We start from the raw sequence: 19,992 nt of genomic DNA, 5'->3' as shown, positions 1-19,992 counted from the left end.
AGCTTTTTTTCCTCTCCTAAAAGGCAGGTAATGAACATTCTCAGTGATGAACAAATTATTTTAATGACATAAATGGAAACTTAAATGGTTAAAAGCTCTGTCCAAGATTAAGCAGCCAGTTAAATCATTTTAGTAAGGTAATTTAGACAGAGTAAGATTTCAGAAATGTAGTTCTACATTCCTCCTATGTTAAAGGGTCAAGTTCATGCTAAACAGAAAAAAAAAGTATAAATATGACATTTACTAATGAGAAAAGGATAAGCTAGTTAGAAAAACGTATAAATTTAACAGAAAGTTAATGGCAATACAGTAGCTTAGAATACAGGTTTCTTAGCTTTGCTTAATCATTCTCAAACTGAACACAAAAAATAGATAATAATATTTATAATATTCTCATTTTTATAATAGAATTTTCCAAATGTGGTTGTGGTTTAATTATTTCAGTATAAGAAATTTCATATGATTGTATACCAATTAATAACTTTTAAGCAAAGGTAAATTTTAGCCTGGTCTATAGCTGAATGATTAAGGAAAATATTTATTTAATCAAGACCAAAATCGGGCAGTTTTTCTATGGTAGTAGTAATTCTAGACAGAATTTTTTTTTTTCTTTGGAGGGGTTAGAACTTACCAATAACAATAAAACATTCTATTCCCTGAGATAACAGCTCCTTTTTTCCAGATAAATCAACGCCAGTTTCAGGAAAAATAAAGCATCCTAGGCCCATTGTAGAAGAGGGAAAAGCTGAGAGAGATGCTGGGAGCCACGTATCCATTTCACTGTGTTATGTGATAATCACCTATCCAGAGTTCTTCACGCAGAGGAGGGAGGAAGTCTACACATATTCTTGTCAATGAATGATTTTAGTTTGCTAATCATGAATTTAAGTCTGACACCATTAACCTAACAAGTCAAAATTATTGGCTTTAAGCCATAAAAATTCCACATACTATTTAGATTTTTTCAATACTTAAGACCCCTAAAAATAAAATGAGTAGAGAAAGAGCACGAAGACTGAACACAGTAGGTACAACCACTCACCTCATGAATAATTCACCAAAGGAAGGATTCCTATAGGGACCTGAAGGATCTTGGTGAAAAACCTCTCCTTTTCTCACCAGCATACAATTTGACACTCCATGAGATTACTAGCCTACCCCCATGCCTGAACTGCACACATATTACCTTTTTACTACCTTCCCTAAAGAGAATCTTAAAACATTTTTGTAATATTCACACTTTATTTACCATGTCAACACTGGGGACAATGTGGGCAGGCTTAATCCAAAATAGCTGCCTCCCATGCAGTACAGGGATGATGTCATTTCACCAGCAAGGTATGCCGCTGGGACATCACCTTAACCAGGAAAAAAAGTGACCCTTAGGACAAGAGAACAAGTATCTCGAGACTTTAACCTGTATCTGCTACTGCTTAAACAAACAGCATCCTACTATGAGATGGATACGTTGTTTTCAATTTCTATGCCATGTCTTTTAAAAGCAAAGGCTGGTGAACCACAATGAACTCTGGATGCTAAACGATCGCCCAGCATGCTCAAGAAAAAAACATTAATATTTTGGTTAACAGAATGAACCACACGAGGATTATTAAGGTAAAATGCTAGAAGACAAACTGAACTTTGCACACACAAATACCAAATGTATAGAGAACCGCCAAACATTTTTGCTGATTCCTAAGTGCTAGGCCTTAGACTTGCTGTCATAAATTACCTGGGAAGCATAATAAAAAACAGAACCTTGAATCTCACCTGTGGACAGTGATCTAGCAGATCTAAAGTGGATCCCAGAAACTGTATTTCTAACTCACTTCCCTTGGGATTAAGATGCAACCAAAGTTTGGGAACAACTGCTTTAGGTCCTCACAGAGCCTGAGGAACTTCACTTCACTCACCATGGAAATACTGAACATTTGTCATTTATTCAACACACCAACTACTGCACAAAACCCTCCTGAGCCAATGCTATTAGGGAGCCCCAGTCAACTGCTAAATAAACCACCTTTCACAGCACTTGATTCACTGTTTCAATATCCTAATAACCGGGAATTTTACCAAACGCATACTAAATTCTAAGTGGCTTGGAGTATACAAACACTTGAATACACTAACCAATCTTCTGTACCTTTCTCAAGTAAAGCACAGTGTCCTAGCAAGAGTTCTGATATAACGATCAGAAGACAAGGATTTGTTTGAGTCACAGCTCTTTCTTCAACTGCCTGGTCTTGGCTAAATTGTATGACCACCAAGATCTCCACTCTGACTGTGGACAGAGAGCAGTGCTTAAGCCTAAATTACATATGGGTCCCCCTGTAATTCCAAAACTTCTGTGGTTCCTCAAGGGGTAAAGAATATAGACTTCAAAGAAGGGGGAATTCAGCAGGAGCTGGAACAACCTGGCAAGACAGAAGCTGAAGGACAGAATTCCTTTAGATGGGCTCCAAAAGATGAGATGACCACAGTTAAACTAAAAATGAGTGTGAAAGGGTATACCAGGAAGTAGGAGCTACAAATGCATATGCACAGACGCTGGGAGTAAGATCAGCTTACAAGTAAAGAGCCAGTCTGACTACAGTGGAGAACGGCAATAGCACTGGCGTCACTCCTACAAAACTCAGCCAGATGATAGGGTAAAACAGTAGAGAAACACCACAGAGTTCTGAGTGAGCAGTAACATGAGTAAAGTGGTGCTGTGTAAGAAAGTGGTGCTGACAGCCATCACCAGTATAGATTAGAGGAGGGAAAAAGACTTATTCATGGAATAGTATCCCAGGAAATGAAAAGGCTTAACTCAACTTCCAAAACATTCTTAAAGCTGTGAATACTAGAAAAACTTGGCTCAAGACATTGTACAAGAGCACAAAATCTGTCTAATGGAAATAAGTAAACATAGAAAGAACAAACAGGCAAAGGCGGTGCTATATACTTGTGGGAAATGGTCTGCTTTGCCTCATAGACAAATCTGGGCCAAATTGAGGATACCAGCTGTTATCTGGTATTTTTACAGGAACCAAATAGAGAGAGAGAAATAAGTAGCCTGCTGTTTACCCATTACCCTGACCCACATCTCAGAAAATCAGAAATTGATGTCACACTATAAAAGCCACAAGGCTTTACTGTCCTTTCTTCCACATATTCAGCCCAAGCAGCTGGGCCCTAAAGAGAAAAGGCTGAATGATGAACAGTAAGGATACAGCTGTCATCAACTGTCTCCTTGAAGGCCATGGGCATTTCTCCTGTGGAGACCTATTGCCCCTGCAATTCTACCTTCTTCTGGATCTTAGTGCAGGAGGATATTTAGTAAAAGAACTGACACACTAGAATGAAATAAGGGTAATTATTTCTAGAATGGAGAAAAGGACAGTTTCTGGGATGACCACAACTCAGGACCTCAGAACTAGGACAAATTAGCAGCAACCCTGGAAATCAATATAAATTGAGGAAGAGAAACCCGCAAAAATCTGCTGTAGGATAGACAGCACATGATCTGAAGGTAACTGAACACTGGATGTCTTTTTAAAGAACACTTATTGTTACTTAATAGTACTAGTAAAAGATCACTGACAAAAAATATGCAGAGAAATATAGATAATTAGAAAAAGCAGTTCAGACTGAAAAAAACTTCAAAACAAACTTGTCTTAGACTTTATTGGAAATCTCATTTTTCCCTTCACATTTTGATAATATACAGTCACCAGTTCATTTTCTGATTGGTGAATCTTTTCATAGGACATCTTCTTGCTCAAGAAGTATCTAGAATTCTGGGACCTCTCATACCCTAGTATATTTGGGAACCACTATATACTTTCATTTAGATAAGACAGGGCTGGTAGGCATTTTTCTTAGGGGCCAATAAATATAAGGAATGATGTGTCAAAACCACTCAGGGCTAATAAATTACCTTAACTGGTAATTCTAAGAAAAGCAACTTTAAAGCACAAGAATGACACTGCATTTCCAGATACCTGAAAAAAAAAATGGGCAAAAATCTTTTAGACAAGTCTCTAAGCAAGATGGATACTACAGTCAGCCTTGAATAACTTCCCCTCACCACTTCAGGCTATAGTCTGAGCTGGTTTCTTAAATCAAGGGTGGAAAATAGGTTCAAACTTAAGTCAATTGATAGAAGTTGTCTGGAACACTATTTTGAAAAATATTTGGGAGCCACATCTAGACTCTGTGAGAAAGAGTTCCATGACTGATTGGCAATGTCTGCACTGGGCAGGAGAAAGCAAATTGACGGTATAGGTACTAAGAATTTGCTAGAGGCGACATTCCTCTTATTTTCTAAAGGAAAAGAAATCTATGCTGTGAATTGGATTAGCTCCCTCTCAAGAGAGAATCTATTTAAGAATTTCAAAGATTCACAAAAGCAGCAAAGTATCTATAAAATTATTTACTGTATGTCTTAAAAAGAAAAACAACAGAAGAAATAACCTGTGTCATGTAAGTTCCTCCAGTTAGTCTCCTCAAAGCAAGCTGAATTTGCTAGAACTACAACTCAAGCGTCAAATCTAGTCTGCCACCTTTTTGTATAACCCATGAGCTAAGAATGGTTTTTACATTTTTTAATTTGGAAAAAGTAAAAAGAACATTTGTAATACATAAACATCTTATCAATCTCAAGTTTCATTGCCCATAAATAAAGTTTTATTGGATCACGGCTGCATCCATTTGTTTATGTAGTGGCTATTACTGCTTTCAAACTATAAAGGCAGAGTTGAGAAGATGTGACAGACTGCATGGCTCGCAAAACCTTGCTTATTTACTACCCAGACCTTTATAGAAGAACAAGTCTAAGGTTTCCTCAAGTTACAGGGCAAGTAATTCTCTATAAGGGAAGGAGACTTGATTCCGTAGGCTTCCTAAAACATTTATCTAAGAGAGTTGTTGCTCTGTCCCTTTGCGAATACATGAATGATTATATATAGCACTCTTGAACAAACAGTTTCTCCCATTATGCAACAAACACCAAAATTCCACTATGTCTCCCAGGTAACTGTTTATATGGGCCCAAAAGGAAGAAAGGAAAGAACTACAAATAAATCTTATTTTTTTTAAACTTCTGTTCTACAAGTAGATATAAAAAATTTTTAAACATACTTTTATTGTTTTGGTTTGAAGTCTCAATCCATTCAGGGTGTTGATAGCTTTCTCTGCATCCTTGGGGTCAATGTAGTTCACAAAGCCATATCCCAAGCTCTGCCCTAATGAAAGGGAAGGGGAAAAAGGCATATATTAGTTCTATACTGCTGACAGAGATCGACTTTCATTTTGGCATACGGTCTTGTCATTAACACCAGCATATTTCCTCAACAGTAAAATATACATGAAGTCTTTATGTCTCCTGTCTACTACATTTGCTAGTTTTAGAACTCAGCAAGCAGTGCTGTTTAGGAAAAAAACCACACATCCCCAAAGGATTCCATCATACATGCCCTGCCTGAGCCAGTGTATACTAGCAGCAAGACAAAGCTCAGCTTCACAAACTGTGGGGATAAATCTCTGTGCTATGGAGAGGGCTTAACAGGCAATACCTTTTCAGCTTCAGTTTCCTTACCCATAAAAATGGGAAGACAGAAAACATCAACCAAGAATCTGTCAGTGTTCTGTAAATTGTACCCTGACATATTTACAGCCTTTACCAAGTACAATTATGTCGGAGTCTAAAATGGTGAAGAACCATGTGTGGGCGTGTATACATGTATGTTTATTTTAGAGGAGGGCTTATCTTCAAACATAATCAAATTTCTCCAAAGAGGGTTTTATGATCTAGATAAGAGTAGAGAAATACGAACACGAAGACTTACAGTGATGACATCGAAGACAAAGAGAACATATAGGAAAAGAAGAAACAGAACATATACAAAAATAACAGGAGAAAAAAAGTCTAGAGTAAAAGTTGCTTCAAAGTGTTTGTTGTTGTTGCCACCCTCCGCCCATCATCTGAGCCCTCTCACTCCTGGTTCACTGATGCCTTAGATCTCAGAAAATGGGAGCTATCAAAAGCAGTTGAATCAATGGAATGCAAAGATAACAAAAGTCAATTGCAAAGGTCTCAATTTTTCAATGAAGAAAGTTTCTCAGTTTGAAATGGCAAGAAACATTATACAGGTGACAAAAATCGGCATAAGAAAAGTTTAGTCTACAAAAGTTAAAACAAACTAAATGACGATTTCCCAGATGCCCAAGGACGGTCCAAATGCTTTTACTAAGTACTACTGTTGCATCGATTTCATAGGGAAGTGAGGTATTTGTTCTTGATGGGGCACCATAGGTGCAAGTGGTTATCAATGTGGGTTTTTCGGACAGCTACTCTGGTTATCGTAATGTGGCTACTTGTTACTACATAAACGAAAAGAGAAGGCTAAATACAGTGCCCAATATGAAAACTAGTGATTATATTTTGGGACCACAATCAGAATTTTGGGTAATCACTGCTAATATATGTCCTCTATCAAAATGTATTTTCTCCTGTTTTTTCAAAAAGAAAAAGGAATAGAGAGCTAAAAACTAATTAGGTTAATTTTATCTCACACTAAAATTGAGAGGTTTTATTTTACAGTTCTAGTAGAGTCACATGTGAAGCCACTATATTTTTAAGCATTCAGCTTTTCATTAATTCAACATTTATCATGTGTATACTGCATGCATTGTGCCTCTCTTATGAAAATGTGTTGCAGACCTATTGTCATTGAGTAGAATTAAATTGGTTGAATGTAACAAAATCTGCTCAAGGAACCAGTTTACAGTGGAAAGACAGACTTCCAATACTGGCTCTGTTGTTTACTGGCTCTCAGTTAGCTGTGCAACTTTGAAGAAGCTACTTAACACCTCTCTGAACCACAGCTTCCTTATCTCTAAAACGAGGGTAATTCCTACCCAACTAGGTTGCCGATGAATTGATGAAAATACTCATTAATGATGAAAGTGGATCCTCCTTAGTCAAAAGATAACATGAGAAAAAATAACATGCTTACTGTTAAAGATTTTAAGTATATTCATTTAAAGCTAAATAAAAAAGATGCTACAAATATAACAGAAAAAAAAGGGCAATACAAATATAGTTTTGTCACGCTGCTATTCTATGACAAAATAAATCAATTGTATCAGCATAGTCTAATTGCCGTTTCTACTGATAGATACTACTCCTCCTGCATCTTAGCAGCTTCTAACCCCAGTGCATTCTCAACCTTGACTGCAATGGAATCATCTAGAAAGCTTAAAAAAAAAAAAAAAACTAAAACAAGAAAACCTGATCCCTGAATCCCACTCCCAAAGATATCTATCTATCTATCTATATATATAGATATATATACACATACATATATGTGTGTTTGTGTAGTGTATACATATATATGTGTATATGAGATGAGATCTCACTATGTTGGCTGGGCCGTGCTTGAACTCCCGGGCTCAAGCGATCCTCCCACGTTGGGCTCTGATTTTATCGGTCTGTCACGAAGCATTGGTACTAGCTTTTTAAAATCCTGGTGACTAACGTACAACCACCATGTTGAGAAATCACTGCATTAATGGTGAGAACCTAGCTGGGGCTGCTGTGAGGTCTAAGAAAGGTCTTGCAGGGATGACTGCTGTTTCACAGTTGCGTTGTTTAGGTACATATGGATGTATTTCTTCTAAAATCTTCAAGTTACCTATTACTTCAAAGGAACAGTTTATTGGCCTCCTGAGGTCCGTCTGGGGCACAGGAGTGCCTACTGAGATTAGATCACTGGGTAAAGTGAAAAGCCTGTCTTGCTTACTTCCTACTTAGCTGTTTCCCACTCTGGCCTCTGAACCCTTACTCCCGGCCTGCTGTAGGCACAGAAACATTTGCTAAATCAAAGAATGAGAAACTTACTGATGTTGTTTATTTAACCAAAGGTATTATCATCATCACCACCATCACCATCAGAGGACCCAACCATCGAATGGGTCCTTCCACCTGATACCCTCAAGCAATCATGACTAGCTATATGAGTCAGTCGAATATCTAATATCTGTTAAGTTGTTTATACTCAGAAATATTTATCCCCAAATGACTTTGCCTTCTTATAAAAAGTTTCTTATTTGCCTAGTGGCATTATTAGGATGAGTGCCACTCAGAATATGTTTGAGGTAAGCAAAACTGTATTATTATCCTAAGCAAAATAATATGAAAGGGGGTATCTGCTATTAAAAGACTGCATTCCTAAACCTACCGTCGTTGGTGTATTAAAATGTTGGCACTATAACAAAAGGGAGTTAGAACTTTAAATTACTTTACAGTGAAAATCTGTAATCAAGGCAGCAAATATTTATTGGATGTTTAATATATATTAAGGGCATCACAGATGATACCAAGATAGGCAAGCCTCCCCATTCTCACCTTTTAGCTACATGGTATTTTACTGTTTAATTGTAGCTTCACATTAACCATGTTCGGCATTCAGATTCTTCTCCTACAAGGTAGAAATGATATCTGAAGCTTGGCAAGGTCAATCAGCTTCTACAAATCAAAAAGGCAGGGAGGAAGTAGTAAAGTCAGGACTTGAAGTCAGGACTCTCAAATGCTGTGCTCTACTCCACTCAATTAACTAGTTTATACCTGAACTGAGACTTCAGGCATATTGCGTATAAGCCCAGGACTAGTTTGTACCCAATATGCCTGAATAATAATGTAACCAGGCACTTCTGACACTTTTACCGCAAAAGTTGTTTCTTGTTTGACTACTATCTCAAACTTCTGTATCTTTTGTACAAGTATCAGTTTTACTATATATAAATTTCTGTGCCATTATTCATTCCTATGACAACATAAATTGCATCTTATTTATATAGTGTATATTTCTGGTTATAAGTGAGTGCACAGTTTTTACAAATAAAAGCAGTAGCAAGGCAAACATTAAAAAAAATACCTAACCTACCCTTTTCCCACTCTTATATTCATCAGTAACAGTCATGGGCCACCAGGGAAGGCTTGGAAACCAAGCATGATTTATCCATATCATCCAAACCTATTTTTCAAGTCTCTCTGTATTTAGAATGTGCATACTGATAATCCCCAAACTAAGATTCATTTCTTTAAAAAGTTTTATAAAATGCTACATTTAAATTCCAAGTATAACCATTATGGAAACCAACATGATTAAAAGACTATTCTGACCAAAATGACAAAGCTAAGGCTCTTCCAAAGAAAAAAAAAAAAAAAAAGCCTTTAAGAAAAACAAATCCTGTCTTTAAATGCCAAAAAATTTGCCTGGTAACTGAACATAAAGAAGAGGGTCAACGCCACATGTCCTCAGCTATTCTCAAAAGCTACCTGTGGTCAAGTCTTCTCAAGAATTTTCGAACCATTAATTCAAATCTTTTTTCTTTCGAGGCAAGGTCTCTCTCTCTCTGTCATCCAAACTGGAGGGCAGTGGCATGATCTCGGCTCACTGCAACTTCCGCCTCCTGGGTTCAAGCGATTCTTCTGCCTCGGCCTCCCAAGTAGCTGGGAATACAGGCCTGTATCACCACACCCAGCTATTTTTTTGTAGTTTTAGTAGAGACAGGGTTTCGCCACGTTGGCCAGGCTGGTCTCGAACTCCTGGCTTCAACTGATCTGCCAACCTCGGCCTCCCAATGTGCTGGGATTACAGGCGTGAGCCACCGCACCTGGCCCCAAGTCGTGATCTTAATGGCCTTGGTAGGGATTCTGGAACTTTGCTATATTCTGTGCTGCACTGTTGTGTATGAATGCCTTTTGTTTTACACCCTTCTTTTTAATCTAACATATATGCCACAGAAAAGAAACGCTTCTTCACAAGAGATAGAAAAATAGTTTATAAAATGCTCCTGGCACAAGGAGAACAGTTATAAACAGGCTGGTAGAAATCATGGTCAAGGGATCTATACCACAGAGCTGAAGCACTCCACATGCCTCTGAAGAGGACCAAAAACTACTGAGAGTAGGGTTCACAGCAAGGAGAGGAAAACAGGAAGAGAATCCTTCTAGTGGCAAAGTGCTACTGTGGGAAACACAGTAAACGGCAATAGATCCCAAACTGTGCGTAATTCAAAGCATCAGCTATTCCCCTGCCACCTACATTGTTTTAATACCCTACTTTAATTAAAATTTTAATTGCATATTTTAATTAAAAATACATAATCTTCTGGACCTGTTTCATTCAAAGGTCACTTTATTTAGTCTTTTCTATTTTAAATTACTACCAATGTTCATAAAAATCAAATTACCCCCTCAGGTTTAAAGGTAAAGGCAATAGACTACCGTAATTCCTGATTAAAAGGTATATTAATTTTATCCAACCAGTATCAAACGAGATCCTCAACACAAAATTGTGGAAAATAAAACTTTGTATTTAAAAAAAACAAGAGTCACCCTACAAATTTCTCATCTACAATAAGCATTCAATAACTATGGGAACCATACTTTTTGCTAGGCCTTGAGAATGCAAAAGAGAAAAAAGTTCTTTCTCATAAAGCCTATATTTTGACGGGGATACAGGAACACATTCTACAGGGTATTAGAAGAAAATAGAGCTAAGGAGAAAAAAGCAGCAGGGGATCAGAGTGGGGAGGGGAGGGGAGGAGCAGGGCTGCTGTTTAAATACAATGGTGAGAGCAGGCCCTATCCTGCAGGTAACATTTGATCCAAGGCTTGAAGGAACTAGCTCAAGTCTAACAGTGAAGATGTGCAAGACATTCCAGCCCAAGTTCTGCCATACACGCATCACATTCTGCCAGTTCTACCAGCTAAATCGGCCCCTTGTCTGCGTTAGCATTGGTTCTGTATTATTCTGGCCCTGATCATTGCTACACTATCCTAATAGGACACCCCTTGCTTAGACTCCCATTAACTCCAAAAACAGCCATCCTCCACCAAAACATTGTCCAGGAGAACTTCTTAAAACACAAATCTAACCATACTCTGGTTTCCAGTCACTGTCAGTTTTTTGCTCACTTCTACTTTTGCTCATCTTCCACCACTCCTACACATACACCCTAAAATGCACATTCAGTTCTCTATGTCTCGAACACAGCTCTCCAACTAGCCAACTCCTATGTATCCTTTGAGCCTCTCTGAAGTCATTTCCTGCCACAACTTGCCCCATCCCCAGTGCACACTGCTCAGTGCTCCTCTCGACTAGTCCTCCCACAGCTTCTGATATTATTCCGTTATCTTTGTTACGTGTGTCTGGGGTCCATTTGGATGCTCCCTCACTAGACTGCTGAGCAAGGGCAAGCAGAACATAGTTCCTGACAAAGAGGACCCTAAGACAGATCATTAAATGTTCTGTGAATGACTGAATGAACAACAAATGAAGGAACAGCAGCATCTGCCTTCCAGGAGCCTGTGGTTTAGGCAAGAGTTGCCCTTATAAACATGTTCCTCATGTCCTTACACTGTACCAGATGGATTACAGAACATGTGGAAACAAGATGCTCAAATATTACAGTATTCTGCCTTCATAAGGAAGTCATACCACTTTTAAATAGTTCATGTAAAATTGTTCATATGAAAAATTTCTACAAATACCATTAAGATGAAGTCTCAATTTAAAAAAATGTCATCTAGAGTAATTTGATAGATTTACATAAATCTGTTCCACAAATCTGTAAGTATGAATTATGGGATGTCAGCATATAATTTTGTTGAAAGTACTTTTTCACTAATATAATTAAGTCTGCTGAGACTATTCATGTACAAGTCAAATAAAATGCAGAGTGAATTCTGTAAAAACCTGGTAGTTGAATCAACAATAAAAGGTGCCTACACTGATTGATGTGTATCTATTATTTCATTTAGAGCAGTAGTAATGTTTTATGAAATAAAAGAATAAAAGCCGTGCGAATCTTTTTCAGATCCCATAGTTAGCAGAAACAGGTCACTATGGTCCTCTCTGTCAAGCAAGACTTGCAATCTGAGGTTTAATAATGCAATACTTTTAAAAAGCAAAACGGAAAGATTCGCTTCCTGCAAACACAGCTCTTGCATAAAACTGCACGCCTTAACACCAAAAAAAAGCAAATAATTTGATTTGCAAAAAGAAGTTTTCGTTACAAAGGGGGAAAATTGTTGCTTTTAATAAAGACCCTGTTCCCTCCTAATACCCTTCTCTCTCCTCCCTCAAACACACAATAAAGTTGCAAATATGTTGTATTTCTTCAGATGGACTTACTGTTCTTGGGCACTCATTATGTGTGTCTGTTCAGACAGGCTGTGCACTGCAACTCTGGCACCAAAGCAACTCGCACCAGACTTAACAAAGGAGCTTTCTTAATATCTCAGATCTGATACATAGCAAAACCATGTGGGTACCACACAGCAGGGAAAAGGTTTGAGAGACTCTTAGAACAGAGGGATGCAATTCTCTCTAGTCACGTTTTTCTCCACATTTTAATTCCTGACTTAGCCTGAGTCTCCTCAAATGTAGCATGCCAGATGTAGCAGGTCCCTCCATTTAAACACTCAAGTTAACGTGGGTCAAGTTAAACAGGTCCTCCTTGCTGCCCTCTAATGAGTAAGATCAAATTGTTGAGATGGAGGACTGGTGACATCCTATTACTACAGTCCAAGTCAGCCTTCCCGAAAGCTGGGAGCATTTCTACCAGCTTCCCAAAGGACATTAACAGGGATTATCACAAGGATGGAGAATTCAACCTAGACACTCACATAATACAGAAAACAGATGGCTCACTCGAAGACTCATCTTCCACCCAAATGCTAATAAAGCTGGCCTGAGAATGAAAGGCTCCAATGCTTCTAAATGATTTTCAGGACTTTACAGATACATGGAGCTAATATAGAAGAGTTTAAATTACAACTTTTCTGCTGAAATCAAAGTTGCAAATAGTGATCATTTGGTAAATATTACCTAAGCAGCCTAAATTCTAGAGGGAGTGGTTAATGTCCTCAGCACCAGGGCATTTTCTCTTCAAGTTAATTTTAATAGCCATATCTGTCCCCTGATTATGCAACTGGTAGAGCTCTATTTTCCTGTAGTTCCAGTCCCAGTAATTATGAATCTGCTGGCAATGCAGCATGACCCTGCTTAAGTTGGCGAAACTGTGGGTTCTTAATATATCACATTTTCAGACAACATTAAGAACTGCCACACAATTCAGTCTTAGACTATTGAGAACAGAAACAGCATATTAAATCCTCTAAATTCTTGAGAAGTATTACACCGGGTACACAAAGATGTCTTGCATCCAAGACCAGGAAGATTAGGAAAAATTACCTGTAGTAGCAAAATAAACCAATTCCTCTACAATACACAGGATGAGACTCTACCTGAAAGCAGGTTCTCCAGCTTGAAAGAAAGTGACTGAGATAGTGTAGCATGCTCAGCACCACAATGAAAACAAAAGGCGGTTCTCATTACTTACTGATGTAGGTAGTTTCTCTAAAAGATAGGTCAGCAGTTCTACCTTCAAACACTGGAGCTGCCACCAGGATAGAGCAAGTGCCAAAATACCTTCAGATAGCCTGAAAGTCATACCTGACAGTTCAAAAAAGGTTAGGACATTAACAACTCTGGGCTAGTCCAATCTACTTTCAATTAAAGGTTTGGGTATGCTGCAACTTTCTCATTTCTTTGTTAATTATAATTAATTCTATACAGATCCACCACCGCCCCCACGCCCACCCCCCCCCACACACACTAACAGAGTCTTATATTATCTGCTTTATCTTGTGTTTACTTAAAAGACAATGGAGTTGTTCAAGTATGTATCATTTGGGATGAAGGCAAAGGAACTGTATTCCTCAAAATACTATTGTGATAGAGGAAAACAAGTTAACTGTGGTAGTAAAAAGGGCATCTGCTGTTGCTTGTGTGACCAGCTGGTGTCAATCTTCATAAACATGCACTCTTGCCTGTGCCTGCACACACACACACACACACCCCACTAAGCAGTCCATCAAGAGGCAGTACGGCTTCTTAATGTGTTTTTCTCTCTGTACGAGATCATTTTTTAACTCAGATACCACAAGAAACAAAAAATTTAAAGGCCCTATGCACTATAATTAGATCAGTGCCTGTTTTGAAACTATGTCAGAGTCCTGCAAACCACCATGGAGAGCTCCCCATTTTGTCAAGAACGGGAAACTATAAAATTAGACTCTACCAAACCCACCAAGTCCACATGAAAAAAAATATATTGTTAGAGATAAATTTTCTTCTTGAACACATTTTTCTTAAAAAATCACTCTCTCACCCAAAAGTTAAAGGTTCACCAGCCCAAACCTTCCAGTAGGAAAAGGTCAGTAAGTTTGTTGGGGAAAAATGCCCATTCACACTGCCCCATAAATGCTATGTCTACCTGTCTGGAAGTCAACAGTACCACTGCCAAACTAAACTATCAAGCAACTATGATCTTTACATTACATATATCACATTTAATTCTCACCACAAGGCTACATGTAAATACATCTGTATCCATTTTACGGACATAAAGTTGGAGGTTCAAAGATGCTAATTTAACTTGCTCAAGGGCACACACAGCTAGCTCAAAGGAGCAGTTGGGTTTCCACACCACAATCAACCTTTCCAAACTCAGTCTTTCAAAAGCGTACACTTTATTGCCTTCGGCCATGTGTGGAAATTACTTTGTGGCAGAATCCTGTACATCCAAAGTTTACAACTTTCCAATCAGAATATTTATAATCTCCAAATACATCTCTATTTTATTCTTGTTCTTTGTCATGAAATAAACTGACTGGAACTTCAATTCTTTATTAATCCATCCAAGAGACTATCTATGAAAGAAAAAAAAATGACCTGAAAGAAAAGGAAGGACATCTTGCAGGTGCACAAATCACTTAAGTCCCCAAAACAAATCCATCATTACAAAACAGATAGATGAGAGGTATCTGCATTATAAAAAGATCCATTTAAAATGGGCCTTGATTTACATACTCCTTTTCCAAACTCAGAAAGCAGTTCTTATGGCTAAAGCCAAACATGTTTGCTACTGCCAAAACAGTCTCCCACACAAGACATTTCTCTCCTCAGCAGATTGCATTAAAATGCTTTCATACGCATAGCATGATTTCATAGCGGTGGAAAAAAGAGGGGATCAATACCACATGGTCTCTGCCCTCTAAGACGCTCAAAAATTTTAAGCTCCACACAGTAAACAAGGGAGATGCAGGCACCTAATGAACATGAAATACATAAAGTGCATCACAGGGGTTTCAGGCTTAACCAGGACCAGCTTGAAAAAGAGAACTCTTTAGTGTGTCAAAACAGAGAAGATAAAATTCAGGTGTTTCCTGACAAACAAATTAAGGAAACAGGAACATGGAGAACAAATCTGTAAAGAAGTATAAAAGAGACAGGCCAAAGGCATACGACGCTGAACATAAGGCATCTATGTAGAGGCAAGCAAACCGACCCCCCATCCTGGGAGCAAGGCTGGCCCATGTGAAGGTTTACAGCAGACAAACTGCAGGATGCACCAAGCACTGAGGCACAATGAGGAAAAAGGCACACGAGGGACCCAGGGACAGTCACCTTAGTGGTCTGGTATAATCACTGAGCAAATGCAGATGTAAGACTAACTACGGACCTCAGGGTTAGAAATCACCTACATTCTTTTTCTTTCTTCCCTCCCCTCTCACCTCCTTATTCCTTCCCTCTCTAGACACTCCCCTTAGGCAATCCGTGCTTATCTACTTAGGCTCTTAAGAAATCCCACAGGCTAATCTTGAAACAAACCAGGAACAGAGTCCCCACTACAAAATCCTCATGATTAGGAGGAGTCATAATTAGTCCACCACCACTGAGCCAAAGTCAAGATAATGCCAATCAGACCTTCAGACACCCAAGAGAGCCACTGAACGAGACACACAGATCCTGCACCACTTCTGCACGTCTCCCATACCTTTCCCTTTGAAAATCCTATGGTAAATTTTTAAATTGAAGATGGTACTTTAGAATGCTAGTTTGCCATCTTCTCAGTTTGCTGGTTCCCATTAAAACTGCTTTTCCTCCCACCAATCCTTGCCTCTTGTGTTCTGGCTTTCAAGTGGCAAGCAGCTGAACCTGGGTTCGGTTACAGGCCTTCTAAAGTAATGGCCAGGATTGAAACCTAGCAACTTCTTGTGTCCCAGGAGGATCCATACTTCCTTGGCATGATACTGTCTTGCCTTTGTAAAAGTAACTAGAAGGCAAGAAACCTTTTGAACCATATTACCCAGAGATTAATATAACACACCAACTCAGCAGCCTTGCAAATATTCTTGCACTATAAAACTAACAGATATGGATAACCCCAACCACCAAAAAGCTAAACCCAAGATTACTACATTAGGCAGGCCTTATGATTTTCTGAGACCTCCTTTACATAGCTGTAAAAACAAGAACCTGAATACTCTTTCTGCCCCCCAACCCAGCTAAGTTGCTATTATGAGTGGACAAAGTGTTAATAACTACCATAGTAAGTGGGGAAAAACTACTGCAAGTGTTAACAAACCTTATTTTTAACTCTGAGTAGCAACTGCAAAATTACACATGCCTTGTGAATGCACGTACATACCTACGTCCTTCGCATATAATACGGTGACATCAAGTTAGAAAAGGAGTGAAAGAGGGAGGGAAGCTGAGTCATTACAAAGGGAATATTGGGTAGCATCACATGATAAGATGTTTCAATAAAGTAAAAACATATTTCACCTTATGTGTACTGATCATAAAGTATCTGCTATAGAGTGATACGTACAACCCTTCCACCGGGGGGGAACTGTCCACTGTAATTCCTTTTATATCAAAAAGAAAGAGCAGAATTAAATTAGAGGTATTTTTAGCAAAGACAAAGGAAGTAAATTTCCAAAGGACATCCATTGTCCCCAGTCGACACAAGGATTAAGTATAAATAACATGTGATTTTTATTCTCTTAGTACAGGACATGTTGCTTATAGTTAATGAAGAGGCAGTTAATCAAGAGGGTATGAGGAACATTTTTCTTTCTTTCCTCTAAACTTAAAATAGTCACACACAGCACTGATTTTTATATGCTTAGGAAAAATCCCCAAACAGACTGATGGTGTTTGGGCTGGTGGGGGTATAAATGCTGAGTTAAAGGAACCCTATTTAAATACTACAGACACAGCTTCAAAAACCTCAAGAACACTCTCTCTGAAGCAATAAAGAAAAGGAATCCCAATGGAACACAGTCCCCAGAGGAAACTGAGCTGTATATGGTTAAAGTTGTAAAGGCTATAGGTCAGATGGGAACCGTGGCTACGAATTAAGTCCAAGAGGTACCCTGACAGAAATAAGTTATCAATTTTGTTTTTGCTCAGGGACAGCTTATGCTACAGCAAACCACTCTGAGACCACAGGGCAACTTGCCCACCAATTAACAGATGGCTCCTAAAGAGAAGTACAAAATGGTGCAGCTCCTACGACTGCCACATTCATATCACACATGAGCATTTCTTCCCAAATCACCTCATCTAAAAGTTGAAGTGATTAGCTATTGTAATACTCCAAATTTAAAATTCACGGATACTTTGAGGAAGATTTTGCTAAGAAGATTTTACCTAGACAATGACTCATTAGGACACAAAAGTAATGCGGCACCATCCACATCAGCATGATATAGTAAACACATTATCCTGCCGAATGAGCGGAGCAGAGGCTTGTCTTGTCTTTTACCACTGACTTTAAAGTATATTAAAAACGAACTATCTAAATCATATACCCAGCAACTTAGTACATCTGACCATTGCTGTTAATTCTGGATACGTCTTTCCTAGGAAACAGGAAAAACCTAAACACAAAAATAATTTTAACATATTACCATTTTATCATCTCAAGTACTCTTAAATGTGTAACAGGGTAGAGGGTTAAAAAAATCTTATTCAACAATGCTTCAATTTTAACTCATCTTAAAAACTTTTAATGTGATGCTTTCTTTAATCTGCTGTTACTGAAGTTACTCGATTTGCTTATTCACATATCTGAGACCCACTCTTGGGGAAGGCGCTATGTTTTTATGGCACCAGATTAAACAATATGAAGGACCATCTGATGTGGGAAGTAACTTCTATACACAGAGCTTCTCAGCTATTTGGGCCACATTACATGCCCACTTGGCAAACACATTTTAAGATTAAGGCTAAGACAAGTGGATCAGAAGAATCCATCTTATTACCACAAAGGGGTCCCTAAGGAAAAGGAGGTTAGGAGTTTAAGGCCTGCAGCTAACTAGCCTTATGAATTTGAGATTGGAATCTCATCTGTGGGAAAAGAAACTGCACTAAAGGTATTCTCTGATGCTCGCCCCCACCTATGATTCTACCATCTCCACCTTAAGTTTCACAAATAGATTCTCATCTGCGTGTTAGAATCAGTCTTGTTAAAGAGGTTCCTACAATGCAGAATGCCATACAAAATGTTAGGTATTCAATTACAAGTACACCACTCGAAGAAATGAATGTTTCACTACATAACTAGTTTTTCAGCCCATTCCAATATTCAATAGCCTCTGCTGTCAAGCGTTTTCCTATTTTGTTGCTGAAAATTTCTTCCTTGCTATTTCTAATGAAGGAATAAAATAGTTATATATTATAAACTAATCTCCTTTATCTGGGGAAAAACTTTAAATATGTATGCTGCCAGATCACTTACTAGCCCCCTATACCCAAATAGAATATAACCTATTAAGTGCTTATTCTAGTTATCCTAATTGACAACAACATTATTACGGTATTCTACTTAGATTATAAACTTTATTTTTCTCAAGCAAGAGTATTTTCTAGCAAGAAAACATATATATACTGAAATGGATCTTAACACAAAAGCCTACTATACTATTTTGGGCTGCTTTATCCTTCTTGTGCACCCCCCGCAAAAAAAAAAAAAAAAAAAAATTTATAGTAAAGGAATCAGAACTTTCATCTCATTATTCCCTACAAAGCTAATTTGTTCCTTCATTTGCATTCTGTCATTGTAATCTATGACTTAAAGAAAATGAAGCAAAAAAAAAATCTTTTAAAAACAAACCAAAAAAAACAGGCTGAACACAGTGGCTCCCAAATACCAGCACTTTGGGAGTCTGAGGCTAAAGGATCACTTAAGCTCAGGAGCTGAAGACTAGCCTGGGCAACAACAGGGAGAACTTGTCTCTACAAAATATATAAATTAGCTGGGTATAATGGCACATGTCTGCAGTCCCAGCTACTCGGGAGGCCAAGGTGGGAAGATCACTTGAGCCTGGGAGCTTGAGGCTTCAGTGAGCTGTGATCACACCACCACACTCCATCCTGGGCAGTGACAGAGCAAGACTCTGTCTCAAGAAACAAAACACAAATCAAATAACCAGGAACTATGGTAGATTTTTACAATCCCCAAAGAAGAATGTTTTCTGAATGTAAAATCTATAGCCACATTAAGATGTTATACAAAGATTTTCTGTGTAATCCTCTATAACCTGGTAATATCTTGGCCAGGTCATTCCCCTGCCCTACCCACCACCAGGTTTTCACTTAAAGCTACCTGAACAGATATCCCATTCAAATCCTTTCGGTGTACATAAACATCTTAATAGGTTGCAAAGAAGAACACAAAATTGACTAGATTCTTTTTTGAACAATTACATTTATGATTCACCATCAGTGACTTACTTGCTAGGAAAAAAACATACTGTAATAAAGGTAAAAGTAGACTTGAATCTCTTCAAGGAGAACCAAAGACTGTCCAAAAACCTAATGATGACTATACTACTTATCCCATAGGACACAGAAATATAATGCCTGTAAGCATACATATGTCCCTACATGGCTGGAAACCAAAAGGGTTAACTAAAGGGTTTTAAAGAAATGACCACTAAATAAGCAGAGGAGATAAATGTAGGTCATTCATAGGCAAATCTGTTTTTCCACAAGATATATGACTCTCCTTAGCTACTAAAAGCAATGGGAGTCACCAAACATTACTGACCTCTGAAGACTAAAAGCTAGAGATGAAACATCCAAA

At 38.2% G+C, this 19,992-nt stretch overlaps 1 protein-coding gene across 16 annotated transcripts in view; it reads right to left on the bottom strand.

Moving 5' to 3' along the window:
• ELAVL2 (ELAV like RNA binding protein 2) overlaps positions 1 to 19,992 on the bottom strand; it is a 159,350-nt gene that overhangs the window by 35,197 nt on the left and 104,161 nt on the right. For all 16 annotated transcript variants that reach the window (XM_032138485.2, XM_032138486.2, XM_058431596.1 and 13 more), the window contains one exon: positions 5,122 to 5,225. In XM_032138485.2, coding sequence (XP_031994376.1) covers positions 5,122 to 5,225 — 104 coding nt within the window. The remainder of the gene's footprint in view (positions 1 to 5,121; positions 5,226 to 19,992) is intronic.

Source organism: Hylobates moloch, unplaced genomic scaffold (assembly GCF_009828535.3).
Source record: "Hylobates moloch isolate HMO894 unplaced genomic scaffold, HMol_V3 SCAFFOLD_19, whole genome shotgun sequence".
Taxonomy (NCBI): Eukaryota; Metazoa; Chordata; class Mammalia; order Primates; family Hylobatidae; genus Hylobates; species Hylobates moloch.
This window is presented reverse-complemented; position numbering and strand designations above follow the sequence as displayed.